Here is a 17,586-nt window from a genome sequence, read left to right as displayed (position 1 = left end):
AAATGACGTGTACAGTTTATGATGCCCTATCTCCTAGGAAAGTCAAAATTGCACCTGCCTTGCCTGCTGCTGCTCAGTGCTAAAGTCTGTAGGTATTTGCATGGTGAAATGGCACATCCATCACTTGTTTTATGTAGTGGTGCACAGCAAACTGGCTGATGACACAGGTATTTGCTGTGAGTAAATGAAAGGATCCTGTGGCATAGAGGATGAGGGTGATACTGACTTCCATTGTGGCTTGTGAAAAGCCACAATGGATGTTGGACTGTTTCTGCAGGTCTGCTCCTATAAGATGGCAGATCTTAGTGGCAATCTCTCTGCTAAGCAGGCTGTCATCCTCTGATGTCCAGGTAGCCTATGCTCTCACAGCCCACCCACTATCTGGGGTACTGGCAGTGGTATGCCTCCTATGCCCTCTGCTGCTCCTATATGTTTACCAATATGGCAATCTATCCTCCACCCATGTTGTTAAAAATATTGATGAAAAACCTCCTCCTCTACTGTGATTACTCTCTTCCCTTTACAAACTCTGACTCCTCCCTCTAGCTCTAACACAAGCTTTATATTGTATGAGTTGAGCAGGAAGTCAAAAGCGAGGGGTTTAACTTAAGGGACCCTTAGCTGGCTTTTCACAAGCCTTTAGAAAGCTAAAGACGACATTATGCTAGCAATTTTCATAAATATTTGTAGCAGCTTTCACGAGGGAGGAATTTCTGAAAATTCATTAGGAAGAAATCATAAAATTACTCTGCATTAATGCTTGCTTTATTTGGATAATAAGCCTTACAAATAGAAACATTTCAACCTAAATGCACTACATTATGGAGTGGCAAGATGCAGGTTTGTGTTCATAGTTCCCAATCTCATTGAACCATTTGGGAAAGGCATAGGGAGGAAGGGGAAAATCACAGTGTCTAGCAAGGCCACTTTTGTTTATTTCCTGGCAGGAAGTTAGGGGACAGCTTTGACAGGGGCCTAGCAGCAGGTCATCTGCCCACCCTCAGGCAGAGGATGGTATGAGTCCCAGAGAGACCTAAAGGAAGGTGGGAAGAGAAAAATAACTTCAAAAATCAGGTAAATACATCAAAAAAAATAAAATGCCATAAATTTTACCATCATAGGAAAGACAATAGCAGCAGGTGAGGCTTTGATGACCCACAGCAGGACCAGACAGGTGAGCTGTATGAGTGTAAAAAGGTGAACTTTGCGCAGAGGCACATGACGCAGGTAGATAAAATCTGGTTGGTGCTTGGCTGGCATCACAAACAGTTGCAGACGATCAAAGAACTGGAAAAAGAAAGTTTTTAATACAATTTTAAAAAAAGGTTGCTCATTTAGAAAAAGGTCAGACTCATCTACGACACTCATTACAAATGTATATCACATGTTAAATTTGAAAAACCTTTACTAAAGATCTAAAATGTCAGCTAGAAACAAGATTTTAAAACAAGACATTTTATTTTAAAAGTTATAAAGTAACTACTTTAAATCTTCAAGTATAATACAACTTTTCAACTTCCCCAAATTCCTGTGGGAGGTGGATACTAAAATATTTTCTAAAATTTGCTGCTCAAGGTGGGGGATGCATATTATACACAGGGATGTATTATAACTTAAAGATTTACGATACTTGAAAAAACATTCCAGCTTTCAAGTGCTTGTCTTTTTCCTCTATTTTAAAAGTAGATTAACAATTGAAAATATACAATTATGCATCTCAGCATTAAATAAGTACAGAAAAATACATCCAGATATAGTTGATTACTTGTTCGACAAAGCAGTTGAAATGTTTTGGGGTCCAGATAATAGAATCAATGTATATTTTCTTCATAATATAAAATTCTATTACAAATTTCACCAAAAGTAGGTATAATTCCCATACATTGTGTAGTGAACAAAGTCTGTTTTATGAATGTCGTTCTCACCTGAATTCCTTTCAATGATGAAACCCCCATGTAAAGAAAGACTCCGTAAAGGACTGGCATTGGAATGAACTGCAAATATAAAGTGGTTAAAAATATCACAGAGGAAACCTACACATTACTACTGTTCACTCAAGTAATTTTGTTTTTTCCTCCCCCAACCACATGACAAAGAGGAAGGGCTAATAGTAAGCCTATACCAAGGCTACTTTGTAATCATAGAAGTTTACAGCATAAAAGGAGGCTTGGCAGCTCATTGTATCCGCGACAGCTCTTGCTACCCGAGAAGTGGGCAAGCGCAGTCTGGATAAATCCAGCCTCTGATATTCCCTTCCTGTCTGCCAGCAAAACTTCATCTCCACTCAGCAGCTTCCCAAATAGTTCCCAATCTCAAGTGTACTATTTGGGAAGTCATCCATGCAAATCCATGTCCAATTACTTTGTGACACAGTGTCCTGGTACAAAAATATCTTTAATATGTTTCAGTTTTAAAAAAATAAGGACTATCCCCCAGCAGTTTATTATCGGCCTCATCTTTGTAAGAGCATAAATGTTGATGGCATCAGGCTGGGCGTACATTCTTGTGTTGCTGAAACCTAGAAGATGAATCCCTGCTATAGATTAATCGGTTATATAAAAAAAAATGTATCTTTGCTTTTTTAAGTTGCCATGTTTTGGGTCTCTTTAAAGAGACTAATTAGCTCTTTGTTTATAGGAAAATGTCAGGAAAGAGATTAGTGTTGATTTGGATGCCACATAATGTAATGATTTTAGCAGATTGAATAATTCCTGTAGATCACAGCAGTGGATGATGAATATTCACTAATGACTAGCAAATTTTACAGAAGTTGCACCATGCTGAATGAAATAAATAGTATCACAAAAACAAGTGATTTTCATGCCATCAACTAATGAGTCTTTTGATTTTTGTGAATACAACGATTAACAAGTTATCAAGATCTACATATAAACCCAACGTGAAAAGATTTTTTTGTGATGGTCAAATAGGTCAGATTAGGTTGATTTATTTCAACAGAAAATAATTTGGCTGTGCAACCAGTGTACTGACCGAAATGTGTTTTCTGCTGTATAACATGTGATTCGGTTGAGTTCCACACTTGCATTAAACTATTTATTCTGAGATTCAAGTTTGTTGCATTATATTTAAGGTTGGCTGGAAACTGGACTTCAAATGAATTTAAATAGATAAAAATAGGAACTTGCCATAGTACTTCATTCATTGCGAGTTCGAGGATTTGGTTAGACCAAAGACTCTACTATTGTGAGGCTTCTGTTACATAGATCACATTTCAATCCCAATCATGACATCGATACTGAAGGTGGTACAAAAAGATGAAACCCACTTAATTCACTATGCCAGTAACAAGGAACTTATTATTCAAACAGAAAAACTATTCCATTTCTTCAGAAGTTATTGAAAAGGATAATTAATCCATAACAGACTATGTGCATTATATTTATCCATTATAATTTGTACTCAGTAGCACCTACTGATTTTTTGTGTTTCATGTTTCCATTTAATTGTAAATACATATTAGTTGCTTTAGCCTGTAAAAGCTCTGGTCCACGTGCAATATCCACCTATTCAAAGGGAGTATATAGTGTACTGCAGTACTAAATTTAATTCAGTACATTGATATGGCAAATTGGACAAATATTAATCCTTTGATCAGGCAACACTGTAAAGGCATATTATTGAAAAAGGCAAGGTTCCAAACTGTAAGGGGGTAAGATCTGCCTACAAAAACTGTGAAATCATTGAGAGAAAGCGGTCCTCTAAAGCACCCAAAATTATTACTAAATTATTTTGTTTCAGATGTCAGCCATGGCTCACTGATAGCACTCTTGCCTCTGAGTCAGAAGGTTGTGGGTTCAAGTCCTACTGCAGAGACTTGAGCACAAAATCTAGGCTGACACTTCAGTGCAGTACCGAGGGAGCACTGCACTGTCAGCGGTACCATCTTTCAGATGAAATGTTAAACCGAGGCCCCAACTGCCCTCTCAGGTGGACGTAAAAGATCCCATGGCATTATTTCGAAGAAGAGCAGGGGAGTTCTCCCTGGCCAATATTTATCCCTCAACCAACATCACTAGAACAGATTATCTGGTCATTATCTCATTGCTGTTTGTGGAACCTTGCTGTATGCAAATTGACTGCTGCATTTCCTACATTACAACAGTGACTACATTTCAAAAATACTTAATTGGCTGTAAAGCACCATGGGACGTCCTGAGGTCATTAAAGGTGCTATAAAAATGCAAGGTCTTTCCTTCTTTCTAAAATGAATTTAAAAATAAGTTTCACCTAAGAGAAATGTGACAAATGACACAGCACACGTAAACAGAATAGTCTTAAGAGTTTGGGTGCGATAGCAGAGAGTACATTTCTGTAATGTGAGTCATTGCCAATTTGAACTGTTTTTAATTTTGAAAATGATCATAGTAATTTCTGTCAATAATTAACTATCCTCACAACATTGAAGAGTTCCCAATTTCAGTTGCACCGCTGTCAGAAGGCGCTGAACAGAGACCAGACATATTCCAATGGAAGTATCATGGAAAATCTGGAACAACATCCTGAGCTACTGTGCTGTTTCTGCTTGGAGCCAATTCTGAGCAAGATTGACAGACACTTGAGATTACATCAGCTAAGCACCTACATTCTCTTGGGAGGATACACAGCCCAGCATTTATAAATGTTATTCAACTGTTCCACCTGGAGTATGCAGACAACAGGTCATTGATTCTTAATAGTTCACTGAATGAATCAATGGAAAACTCATTAAGGTAAGAGGCAACACTCTGGAAGAATCAAATATTGAACAGCTCATCACTTGGTGATTGAATAATGCAAGGTTAGGTTCACATTTTAGATTCAAAGGGTATGTCAGTATTTTATTCCCATTACAAAGTAAATTAGTTGTATTCTCTACCTTCATTTTGAACATTAATCCACAGCAAAACAATACCCCAAAACTATATTTAGTGTGTTTAAATGTTTTCCTGACAAATTAAGACTGCCCTGGTCTGGAAATGTGCAGGATAGTTGCTTAATTACATATTTGTTCTATCAATAGGTGGCATTGCTCCATGATCTGCAATGTTTTGTTATAGTTTTACTTTTACTCATGGGGCTGTTCCTCAGCATGCAAACAATTCCCATCAACACATATGCTCCAAAGAACAGATATTCTCCTTTTTCCTTTATCAGCTAATACTCAGGCTAAAACTCCCGTGTGACTTAGAATCATAGAATGGTTACAGCACAGAAGGAGGCCATTCGGCCATCAAGTCAGTGCCAGCTATCTGCAAGAGCAATCCAGCTAGTCCCACTCCCCCGCCTGCATTGAATTTCATCTGCCATGTGTCTGCCCATTCCACCAGCCTGTCTATGCCCTCTTGAAGTCTATCACTATCCTCCTCACTGTTCACTTCCCTTCCAAGTTTTGTGTCATCTGCAGATTTTGAAATTATGCCCTGTACACCCAAGTCCAAGTCATTAATATATATCAAAAAAAGCAATGGTCCCAGCACCAACCCCTGGGGAGCACCACTGTGCACCTCCCTCCAGTCCGAAAAACAACCGTTCACCACTACTGTTTCCTATTACCTAGCCAATTTCGATTCCATGCTGCCACTGCCCCCTTTATTCCATGGGCTTCAACTTTGAAGACAAGCCTATTATGCAGCACTTTATCAAACACCTTTTGGAAGTCCATATACACCACATCAACCACAATGCCCTCATCAGCCTTCTTTGTTACTTTACCATTGGTTAAGCATGATTTGCCTTTAACAAATTCGTGCTGGCTTTCCTTTATTAATCCACACTTGTCCAAATGGCTGTTAATTTTGTCCCAGATTATCGTTACTAAAAGTTTCCCCACTACCGAGATTAAACTGACTGGCATGTAGTTGCTGGGTTTATCCTTGCACCTTTTTTTGAACAAGGGTGCAATATTTGCAATTCTCCAGTCCTCTGGCACTACCTCCATGTCTGAGGATGATTGGAAGATCATGGCCAGTACCTCTGCAATTTCCACCCTTGCTTCCCCTAGCAACCTAGGATGCATCCCATCTGGACCGGGTGACTTATCTACTTTAAGTAGAGTTAGCCTTTCTAGTACCTCCTCTATCAATTTTTAGCCCATCCAGTATCTCAACTACATCTTCGTTTACTGAGACTCTGGCAGCATCTTCTTCTTCTTTGGTAAAGACAGATGCAAAGTACTCATTTAGTACCTCGGCCATACCCTCTGCCTCCATGAGTAGATCTCCTTTTTGGTCCCTAGTTGGCCCTACCTGTCCTCTTACTACCCGTTTACATGCCTATAGAAGACTTTTGGATTCCCTTTTATATGTTAGCCATCAGTCTATTCTCATACTCTCTCTTTGCCCCTTATTTCCTTTTTTGCCTCCCCTCTGAACTTTCTCTACTCAGCCTGGTTCTCACTTGTATTATCAACCTGCCATCAGTCGTATGCCCCTTTTCTTCTGTAACCCGAAAGTCCCGCCGATATTTAAAAAGATGCAATTAAGGTAGTTGAAGTAGTTAAGGACATTAAATTTTAGTGTATTGAGGCAGACAAACGATTTTAACTCTACCCTAACGTATCTCCCGAGGCCTCTGAAAGATGCCATGGAAACGGAGGAGAGTTGCAGCCATTTGGACCTTTAAACCAGTGATTGACACATGTGAATAAAAAGTGAGTTTTTGCAGCATGGCAATCAGTTCTCTCAGACGAACCTTTGGCTGGAAGTTCTGTTTTTACACAGATTTCTTTGTTCACACTCAATACTCTTGTGTTCAGACATATTTACATTTTGGGCCCCCTCAAACTGACACCATCAGGATGGGGGGGGGGGGGGGTACGCAACGGACTTAATCAGCAGTATATCTGAGGAGGAGGAGGCACATCACCATCCGTGGCAGGCACAGCGTGCAGTTCTGGGAGTTGCAGCTCCACAAGACAGAGGTGAGTCACAAGAACCTGCAGAAGAGCGGAGAGGGGACCAACGCAGGGGCCGAGGTTGCAGGAGGCACTACCCACATGAGGGGATCTACAGGCAGAGGCTGAGCTTCCTGGACCTCTGAGGAGCAGTGCCTATGAAAGCTCAGATTGAGTCGCCAGGTGGTCACAGACATCTGCACGCTTCTTCATGCAGAGCTGCTCCTAGCTAGGCCTGGTGGCCACGCATTGCCCATCACAGTTAAAGTCAATGCTGCCCTCAATTAGGTAGGTTGTGCCTGACAAACCTGATTGAATTTTTTGAAGAGGTGACTAAAGTAGTGGACAGGGGAATGTCAATGGATGTTATTTATATGGACTTCCAGAAGGCATTTGATAAGGTCCCACATAAGAGACTGTTAGCTAAGATAGAAGCCCATGGAATCGAGGGAAAAGTACAGACTTGGATAGGACGTTGGCTGAGCGAAAGGCGACAGAGGGTAGGGATAATGGGTAAGTATTCACATTGGCAGGATGTGACTAATGGAGTCCCGCAGGGATCGGTCTTGGGGCCTCAATTATTCACAATATTTATTAACGACATAGATGAAGACATAGAAAGTCTCATATCTAAGTTTGCCGATGACACAAAGATTGGTGGCATTGTAAGCAGTGTAGATGAAAACATAAAATTACAAAGCGACATTGATAGATTAGGTGAATGGGCAAAACTGTGGCAAATGGAATTCAATGTAGACAAATGTGAGGTCATCCACTTTGGATCAAAAAAGGATAGAACAGGGTACTTTCTAAATGGTAAAAAGTTAAAAACAGTGGATGTCCAAAGGGACTTAGGGGTTCAGGTACATAGATCATTGAAGTGTCATGAACAGGTGCAGAAAATAATCAATAAGTCTAATGGAATGCTGGCCTTTATATCTAGAGGACTGGAGTATAAGGGGGCAGAAGTTATGCTGCAGCTATACAAAACCCTGGTTAGACCGCACCTGGAGTACTGTGAGCAGTTCTGGGCACCGCACCTTCGGAAGGACATATTGGCCTTGGAGGGAGTGCAGCGTAGGTTTACTAGAATGATACCCGGACTTCAAGGGTTAAGTTACGAGGAGAGATTACACAAATTGGGGTTGTATTCTCTGGAGTTTCGAAGGTTAAGGGGTGATCTGATCGAAGTTTATAAGATATTAAGGGGAATGGATAGGGTGGATAGAGAGATAGGGTGGACATATGAGGAGAGGTTGAGTAGATTGGGACTCTACTCATTGGAGTTCAGAAGAATGAGAGGCGATCTTATTGAAACATATAAGATTGTGAAGGGGCTTGATCGGGTGGATGCGGTTAGGATGTTCCCAAAGATGGGTGAAACTAGAACGAGGGGGCATAATCTTAGAATAAGGGGCTGCTCTTTCAAAACTGAGATGAGGAGAAACTTCTTCACTCAGAGGATGGTAGGTCTGTGGAATTTGCTGCCCCAGGAAGCTGTGGAAGCTACATCATTAGATAAATTTAAAACAGAAATAGACAGTTTTCTAGAAGTAAAAGGGAATTAGGGGTTATGGGGAGCGGGCAGGAAATTGGACATGAAGCTGAGTTCGGATCGGTCAATGCCCTGTGGGTGGCGGAGAGGGCCCAGCGGCTGAGTGGACGGGTCCTGCTCCTACTTCTTGTGTTCTTAGATTTGTGGTTGGGATCAGATCAGCCATGATCTTATTGAATGGCGGAGCAGGCTCGAGGGGCAGATTGGCCTACTCCTATTTCTTATGTTCTTATGTAAACTATTTCCGCTGGTTGGGGATTTTAGGAGTAGGGGGCACAGTCTAAAAATTAGAGCCAGACCTTTCAGGAGCGAGATTGGAAAACATTTCTACACACAAAAGGGTGATAGAAGTTTGGAACTCTCTTCCGCAAACGGCAATTGATACTAGCTCAATTGCTAAATTTAAATGTGAGATAGATAGCTTTTTGGCAACCAAAGGTATTAAGGGATATGGGCCAAAGGCAGGTATATGGAGTTAGATCACAGATCAGCCATGATCTTATCAAATGGCGGAGCAGGCACGAGGGGCTGAATGGCCTACTCCTGTTCCTATGTTCCTAATTTCTTTGCCTTCGGATCCTTCCAGGGAGTCACTGGTGACATCACCAGGATCTCTCAGTCGTTTGCACATAAGCGTATACGACAGGTCACGGATGGCTTGTTTGTCAGGGAATCCGACTACGTCAACTTCCCCATTGACGACATCAGTCAGACTGAGGGCAGTGGGTTTCCACTCTGGCTGGCTTCCCACGGGTACGGGCGCAATCCGAGCACCTGCATATGAGCCAGGACTGTTCATCAATTGAAAGGGATATAACTCCATCATTGTGCAGCTGGTTTGCAACCACCGGAAGAGATTTCTGCAGGTGTGTGCCAAATTCCCTGGCAGCTGCCATGATTCCTTCATTCTGCGCGAATCCAACATCCCGGCCCTCTTGCATGCACAAAACAGACTTAAGGGCTGGCTCCTTGGAGACAAGGGATACCCTCTGTAGACATGGCTCATGACACCTCTGGGAAACCCCACCAGTGAGGCACAATGACAGTCACATCACCACCACAAGCCATAGGAATGTTCAAGATGCACTTCAGGTGCTGGGATCAATTGGGGGAGCCCTTCAGTACGCACCAATGAGGGTATGTATAGTAACAATCATGTGTTGCATCTTGCACATCGCTCAACAGAGAGGGTTACCGGTGGATGAAGTCCCATGCACTCATGAAGCAGCCGCACCTGCCATCAACATTGAAGACGAGGAGGAGGAGGAGGACGACGACGAGCAACCCATCGGCAGAGCAACGGCTCACCTGGCTGCTCGTGATGCCAAGGAGTCACTCATTTGATTAGATTCTCCTAAGGGATAGTCAAGTACTCAGACCACGAACACCAGCAGCACCCCCCACCCCCATCCCCACCCTTCAGTTGCACAAAACAGTCCTACAACCACACATACACCCATTGTAAACGCGCCCAATGGGTGGCATCAAGTCTCGCCGTTCATGATGAAGCACATGAGACGGCGCTTTCACAAAAGGGACTCAAGAATGGGCAAGACATGGCAGTGATGGCGAGAATTATAACATTTAATGTGCATTTAACAAAAAACAAATATAAATGAAAAACATGACATTCTGTCAGACACCCTTGTGCATTCCCTTTGTGATTACAAAACCTTTGACTTCCTCTTCCTGGTGCTTCTACGTGGTGCATCCCCTGTGGCTTCAGCAGAGTTAGTAGCAGGTTGCTCAGATTCATGCCAACTGCTTAGATGCTTTCGGCCTACAACCTCAGTTCTGGAGCCTGTGAGGGCCCCGCCAAAGGCTGCTCCACCTGCACAGAGGCAGACTCGGCCATCTGGAGAGGAGGCAGCATTGCGGGTACCAGTTGGGGGTGGGGGGGGGGGGAACAATGGGTGAGACGTGGGGTGCATTGAATGAAGTCCCCACTTCTATGTCCTCTTTCGCCATCATCCCTCTCCTGGGCCAGGGCCACATCACTCCTACCACTCTGCTGGACAACAGTTTAGAGGACATGTGTGAAGCCTTGTAAGGCCAGTGCTAATGTTTCTGTCTGCCTGTTTAATGTTGTTCATCCCGAGTCCGCACGGCTGTTGCTAGGGCCTGAATGGACTTTTTAAAAAAAAATTTGTTCATGGGATGTTGGCGTTGCTGGCGAGGCCAGCATTTATTGCCCATCCCTAATTGCCCTAGAGAAGGTGGTGGTGAGCCGCCTTCTTGAACCGCTGCAGTCCGTGTGGTGACTGTTCTCCCACAGTGCTGATAGGAAGGGAGTTCCAGTATTTTGACCCAGCGACAATGAAGGAACGGCCGATATATTTCCAAGGCTCATTTGTGAGCCGTGCATGAAGCGCAATGGAGGCTGCCATTCCCTCCATCGAAGACATTCCCGCACTTACCCACACCACCAGTCCACTAATGCTGGAGGTGGACTCCTCCATCCTCTCCACTAATGTGGAGACTGAGCGTGGCAAGTCTTCCAGTATGTTGCAAAAGGTGCATCTGTAATTCGATCGTTCTCCTTTTCAAGGATGGCCCCAGGGGTTCAGCATCTGTGTCCAGCTGAGTAGAGCCCGGAGAGGAGTATGCCCACCGACGCGGACTCTCCACAGCTGTCCCTGCCACTAGTGTCTGCTCATGGTCACTTGTGTGTGGTGCCTCACCAGGTGACAACCCAACTAACTCTCCAATAGGACCCACCAAGGTGTGAGTATCTGTGCTGGTGCACGGCTCACTATAATGTGATGCTGCGCCCTCAGAGGCATGGAGCTCCTCTGAGGAATCGACCTCGTCCAATTCGTCACTTCTTGAAGGCCCTGGAAGAGAACATACAGCAATATTAATAATCATCACAGAAGGGATGTTGCGATGAGCATACTGAGGTGTGCAACAAGTCAATCATTGATAACATCAATTCATGTTGTCTGTGAGGGACGTTAAAGTTCTGTCACCAGACGTTTGTGGGGTGCCAGTCTCGGCATCCCCGACGGCCTGACACCGTTCGGCTGATGTCCAAGGCCTCCTCCTCCGCCTCTGTAATTTGTGGTGGCTCCCCTCCAATCTGAATCCTCTCCCTTGCATTTTGCGCTCTCCTCCTACAAGGGGAGAAAGTACAGACATGTGAGTGAGTGAGGGTGACGGGGTCACCCGACGGATGCATTGCTCTGGGTCAGGCTGACAATGAATGAGATACATCAGAGGGCAAGTATCAGACAGATTGATCACATTGCATCAGGATGGGGGTATGGGGGTGAGTGAGTGAGTGAGTGAGTGAGGGTGACAGGGTCACCCAATGGATGCATTGCTCTGGGTCAGGCTGACAATGAATGAGATACATCAGAGGGTGAGTATCAGAGAGATTGATCACATTGCATCAGGATGGGGGTGAGTGAGTGAGTGAGTGAGTGAGTGAGTGAGTGAGGGTGACGGGGTCACCCGATGGATGCATTGCTCTGGGTCAGGCTGACAATGAATGAGATACATCAGAGGGTGAGTATCAGAGAGATTGATCACATTGCATCAGGATGGGGGTGAGTGGGAGTGGTGGGCGCACAAATGGGGAGGTAACTTGACACTGAACCTTGTGGGTGTGAGGAGTGATGTGATGGACTGGGCTTCGCAGGACAGAGTGTGAAGGAGGGTAATGTGCACGCAGAATGCAGGTGAATCACTAACTATACTCCCTTCCTAACAGCACTGTGGGAGAACCTTCACCACACGGACTGCAGCAGTTCAAGGCGGCGGCTCACTACCACATTCTCAAGGGCAATTAGAGATGGGCAATAAATGCTGGCCTCGCCAGCGACGCCCACATCCCACGAACGAACAAAAAAAACTTTTCCTGACCTGGTTAAGTCATTGAAGCACTTCCTGCACTGCATCCAAGTCCGGGCGACAGTGGTCCTGCTGGTCGCCTCCTCTGCCACCTCGAGCCAGGCCTTCTTGATGGCAGAGGCAGGGCACTTCCTCCTGTCTGCTGGTACAATGTTTGTCGCTTGCTCCTCACACCAGCTAACAGCAACTACAGTGAGGAGTCACTGAACCTGGTTGCTGACCTCCTCCCTCTGCTGTTGTAGCTCCTTAAATTACTCCTTTCTCCCTCAAAACCCATGGTTGCAATGGCCCTTTAAATAATCCAGGTCTCAGCACTTCATTCAGGTGCACAGTGCACCAGCAGCACAGCTTGCAGACGCAAAACCCGGAAGCTACATTAAGGGCCTTCAATTAAGTCACGATCACTCGAGAAAAGGCATGAAAAATTTTCCAGGTTTCCCACGCGCGCATTGACCCCCCCACCACTGCTGAGATCCTGCCAGGATGTTAAAATTTACCCCGAGGTCTTTGTCTATGTATCTTAATTGCCGAAAGTTAAGGATAATATGGATGTCAGCAGGTTAGAAGACGTCAAACTCCGGTCACAGGGCAAGAAAAGAGGGATGTAAAAATTAGCAAGCTTCAGCGAAATTAGAGATTGGAAGAAAAGATTTCCCCATGTTTGTAGTAGGTGCATGTGGTATACTCTCACCAGAAGTAGGCAGCATTACAGTGGTATGTTTATCTGAACAGTTCGAAAACACCTCTGTTTGGATAACCAATTGTGTATCAATTCCATTTAATGTTAATTCAGCACAATAATTATGAAATATCACACAGGGTATGCTGGGAGGTCTGGCCAGTTTGGATAACCAGTCAACACAGATAAGTGGTGTTGGGATAAAAAGCTTCCCACCACATATTGATCACTCTTTTTTCGCAAGGGCAATTAGGGATGGGCAATAAATGCCGGCCTCGCCAGCGACGCCCACATCCCATGAACGAATAAAAAAATTTTTTCAAGTCTTGCACCTCCTGCAGCTACAGCAAGGGTTTCTGGCCTGCTCCAATGCCATTGCCACTACTGTTCAAAAGTGTCTCCTAGGAGGGGGCTCAAAAGTGACCACGGGGTGAATCACCCTCAGAATTTCTCTCTCTCCTCTTCCCCCTCCTCAGTGCCTTGCTCATTACCTTCCCACATTAATCAAGTGGGAGATTCAAACTGCACCCCACCTCTGGTACACTGGGAAATCAGGGCACTACACTGCCTCTACATTGATTATCTGTACAAAGAGAATATGATGAATATCCTATTAGGAAAATTGCCCTGTTAAAAAGGTATGAAAAGTGACTGTTGACATTGAGAATTTTTTTAACTTCAGAAACAAACTGCAATGCAACCAAAATCCAAAATTTGAGTTATATCACCTCAGGAATTTTAAAATTAATCATATTTTTGTAAACATTAAGATAAACAGAACCTGGGTTATAATCCAATTAAAAGTCTGGTTTGTATTCCACAATCTAATGCAGATGAATCCTCCAATTACCATTCTCCTCTGGAAATTACAGCTACCAAAAATTGCCTAATACTTCCACTTTTGACTTACCTTTAAGAAAGCAGTCATAAAGACAGAGCAGCCCATAAGAATAAAGATCATGAGACCGGTAACCCGCTGTTCTCGAATGCCAAGGAACTTTGGCTGTTCACCAGGAGCTGAACATTCTGACTCCAGCTTCAAACTGTTCACATGAGAGATGGAGAGAACAGTTGCAGCTACAAACCAGGGCAGTCCCATGATTGAACACACACCCAGCATTATAGCCACCATCATGAGGTCAAGGTGATAGCCACATCCTTTCTGTGGAAAGGAAAGAACCAATTACTTGAAATCTCTAAGTTGTGACTAGTTAATTTAGTAGCCTCAAGTTTCAGCACAGTGTTACAAACCAAAACAGTCAACTTAAACATACAAAGACCAAGATGCGGTTTTTATATGCGCTCTGCACTAGTTTTGCATTGGACCCATTTTAAGTCTGTATATATGATGCAAAGTACTTTACTAACCTATTATTGGTTAAAGTAACTAAAGATGTCACTGTGTGCAACATAATGTTATCGGCAACATCCATTTTCAACAAAAATTCCTTTGGGAAATTATTGGTAATCAGGAGACATTCATACCTTCAGCTTGTGTTCCTTCCTGTTTATAATGACAGCGGTGATCTGTTGGTCCATGAAGATAAGAATGGTGCAGAGCAGAGCTGGGATAATGGCAGCAATGACTGTCCACCAGGGATTTGGGCCAATGGGGCTAATTAGCCACCCACGATCATCTCTTGTTGGCTGCAAGTAAGCACATACAGTATAAGGATTTTTTTTGTTTTTAATTTCAATAACAATTCCACAACTGACTGACATCAGTGCAATCCTGTACTCTCTAGCAATGTATTCATAGGACACTGTACATTAACGATGTGGTTAATTTTGCACATCTCATTAATCTGAATGCTGCAATCATTCCTCAAATAGACATCCAAAATCAGAACTATTTACAATTTTTAAGTGGAACTCAGTTGCAATTATTGTTCTGCTGGAGTTAAAATGGCTTTCATTGTAATCTTAGATTTATTCTTTGCTTGTACCTGACTGTACAATATTATTGTTCAAAATACTGGCATCAGCCATATTACTTTTAGTGGTGGTATCTAATTTCCTTAATCGAATGAAGCAGTGTAATAGTTTGAGGGCAGTCATTCTCTTGCTTTTTAAAAAAATATATTTTCAAATAAAATTACATCCCATTTCTGTAATATGGTTATCTTGTTTAACTAAATGTTAAAATAGTTTAAATATTAAGGCCAAGTCATTCTTTCTGCCAGCTGTAAGGATCCTGAAGAACATCAGACCAAATGACAGGCAACCCTAGGACATGGCAGGGAATCAAAATATTAATGACAATCAATTGGGCAGATATAGAGCGATAGGAATATGCAGAACTGGGAGATACCATTCTAGTTCACTTGACCAGTTCCAAAGTTCATAAAATACCATACATTACTGTCGCACATACCCCTTAATTGCTTTCTCTGCCAAATATCTATATGTATCCCGTTCCCTCTTGAATGCACCTCCCTGGGCAATCTGCTTCAGACATTCACCACTGTCTGTGTGAAGTAGTTAAATCTGAACTGTTTGTTCACCTTCTCTCTTCTGAGCTTGTAATCTTAAGGTTTTTTCTTGAAGTAGCTACTTATTCCTATTAGTATCTCAAAGGATCCTTTAAAGGTGTGTATTTTGTTACCTTAAAGACACTGGGAACTTGAAGCTTTGGTGATGGAATTCCCAGGATGTAGTCAATAAGAACCATAGACAAGATTGTCAGGAAAATAGCAAAGTCACTTATCATTGACCGCACCTGCCAGTAAATATCATAAGTTAACATAACAGGGTTAATGCCTCGTTTAGAACAATAAATGGAAGAGTGTTATCCAAATGCATTAAAAGTGTTCATTTGCTAAGATTACGAACAGTCATTTCCAGCTTTGTGTGTAATAAATGATGTACAAAACCAGAGGAAAAAAAAATCTAGGCAACAGAATAGCCTCCCCCAAAAAGAAATTACATTCAAAGGAACAAGTCTTTTATAACAGGTGTAGCCCTTTTTCATTAAAACTCCCTGCTCAGTGATCTATAACTTTGGCTCAATATAGGTGACATATTAGCAGGAGCTGGGAGCAGGTTGCCATCTGCCCTCATACTCAGAGTAGCTGTACCTTATGCTTGGCAAATTAGACCAAAAGTTAAAAAACTGTATTGTCCTACAAAAACACAACCTGCAAAACTCTAGGAGATTAACATTTTTTTTTAAACAAAGCTGGAGAAACAGATTGCACGTACCTTAGTTGGAAAATAGCGACTTGTTTTAAACTGTTTGAGAAACCCTGACAGGGCAAATGTAGAAAAGAATAGTATAACAGACCAGAATAGAACATCTGGGGTGTATGGTCCATAGTGGCCACATGAAGGTCCAACAAATTCACCATGAAATGTCCTACAGTCCTGGATGATGAAAAGCAGAAAATAGATCATATTAAAAATGTTGCATTATATTGTTTTTTTTTTTTTGGAGAGCTATGGTAACAGGCTTCTTTTTTGTGTACAGTTTTGGTCTCTTTGTCTAAGGAAGGATATACTTGCCTTAGAGGCGGTGCAATGAAGGTTCACTAGATTGATTCCTGGGATGAGAGGGTTGTCCTATGAGGCGAGGTTGAGTAGAATGGGCCTATACTCTCTGGAGTTTAGAAGATTGAGAGGTGATCTAATTGAAACATATAAGATTATGAGGGGTCTTGACAGGGTAGATGCTGAGAGGTTGTTTCCCATGGCTGGAGAGTCTAGAACGAGAGGGCATAGTCGCAGGATAAGGGGTCGGCCATTTAAGACTGAGACAAGGAGGAATTTCTTCACAGAGGGTTGTGAATCTTTGGAATTCTCTACCCTAGAGGGCAGTGGATGCTGAGTCATTGAATATATTCAAGGCTGAGATGGATAGATTTCTGGACTCTAAGGGAATCAAAGGATATGGGGATCGAGTGGGAAAGTGGAGTTGAGGTTAAAGATCAGCCATGATCTGATTGAATGGCAGAGCAGGCTCGTGGGGCCATGTGGCCTACTCCTGCTCCTATTTCTTATGTTCTTAAGTGGATAGTATCCTCCACACATCAATGGAGCAATCTACACCAGGTTACCACTCAATGGGAAAAAGGATCATATTGGGACAACCGCCCTTTAAAACGTTTTGTCACATGATGACATCACTGTCAGAAGCATGCCTACGCAATCCTTACCCATCCCACACATCATAAAAGGCTTGACCCAATCAGCAATTTGTTTTTCTCAACACGAAGATTTAAGTCATTCACAGTCTTACCCGCCTTGAACGTGTCTACTTCTGGTTTTAACGGAGTCGGGTTGGGGGCCGGGTGAGTAACCTGCTCGAGAGGCGGGTCAGTAATTCAAACATGTTAATGAGGCTGCATACCTCAGATTTTAGCAGCCATTTACATTTAACGACTGCGGCCCGGGTTTCCCAGGGCTCGGGAAACCCAGCAAGGAGGTGAGATCAGCCAGATCCAGCAAATAAGTGCCTTTCCAGCACTGCTTGTGGGCCAGGAGGAGCAGGAGTGCTTCTCCCCGGCACCTCAAACTAACCTGCTGTGATCTCCCCCACCACCACCCACCAATCTCTCCTCCTCCCTCCCCCCCCCCACCCCCCCACCAATCTCTCCTCCTCCCTCCCCCCCA

At 43.2% G+C, this 17,586-nt stretch overlaps 1 protein-coding gene across 1 annotated transcript in view; it reads right to left on the bottom strand.

Moving 5' to 3' along the window:
• Positions 1-17,586, bottom strand: part of LOC137307181 (electroneutral sodium bicarbonate exchanger 1-like) — a 178,543-nt gene that overhangs the window by 15,924 nt on the left and 145,033 nt on the right. Inside the window, exons 16-21 of the mRNA XM_067976546.1 lie at positions 16,180-16,341; positions 15,584-15,697; positions 14,464-14,625; positions 13,889-14,140; positions 1,926-1,994; positions 1,114-1,287 (exon numbers count right to left, since the gene is read on the bottom strand). Of these exons, the coding sequence (XP_067832647.1) occupies positions 1,114-1,287; positions 1,926-1,994; positions 13,889-14,140; positions 14,464-14,625; positions 15,584-15,697; positions 16,180-16,341 (933 nt within the window). The remainder of the gene's footprint in view (positions 1-1,113; positions 1,288-1,925; positions 1,995-13,888; positions 14,141-14,463; positions 14,626-15,583; positions 15,698-16,179; positions 16,342-17,586) is intronic.

This window comes from Heptranchias perlo, chromosome X (assembly GCF_035084215.1).
Source record: "Heptranchias perlo isolate sHepPer1 chromosome X, sHepPer1.hap1, whole genome shotgun sequence".
Lineage (NCBI taxonomy): Eukaryota > Metazoa > Chordata > Chondrichthyes > Hexanchiformes > Hexanchidae > Heptranchias > Heptranchias perlo.
The sequence above is the reverse complement of the archived record's forward strand: the minus strand, read 5'-3'. Positions and strand labels throughout refer to the sequence as shown.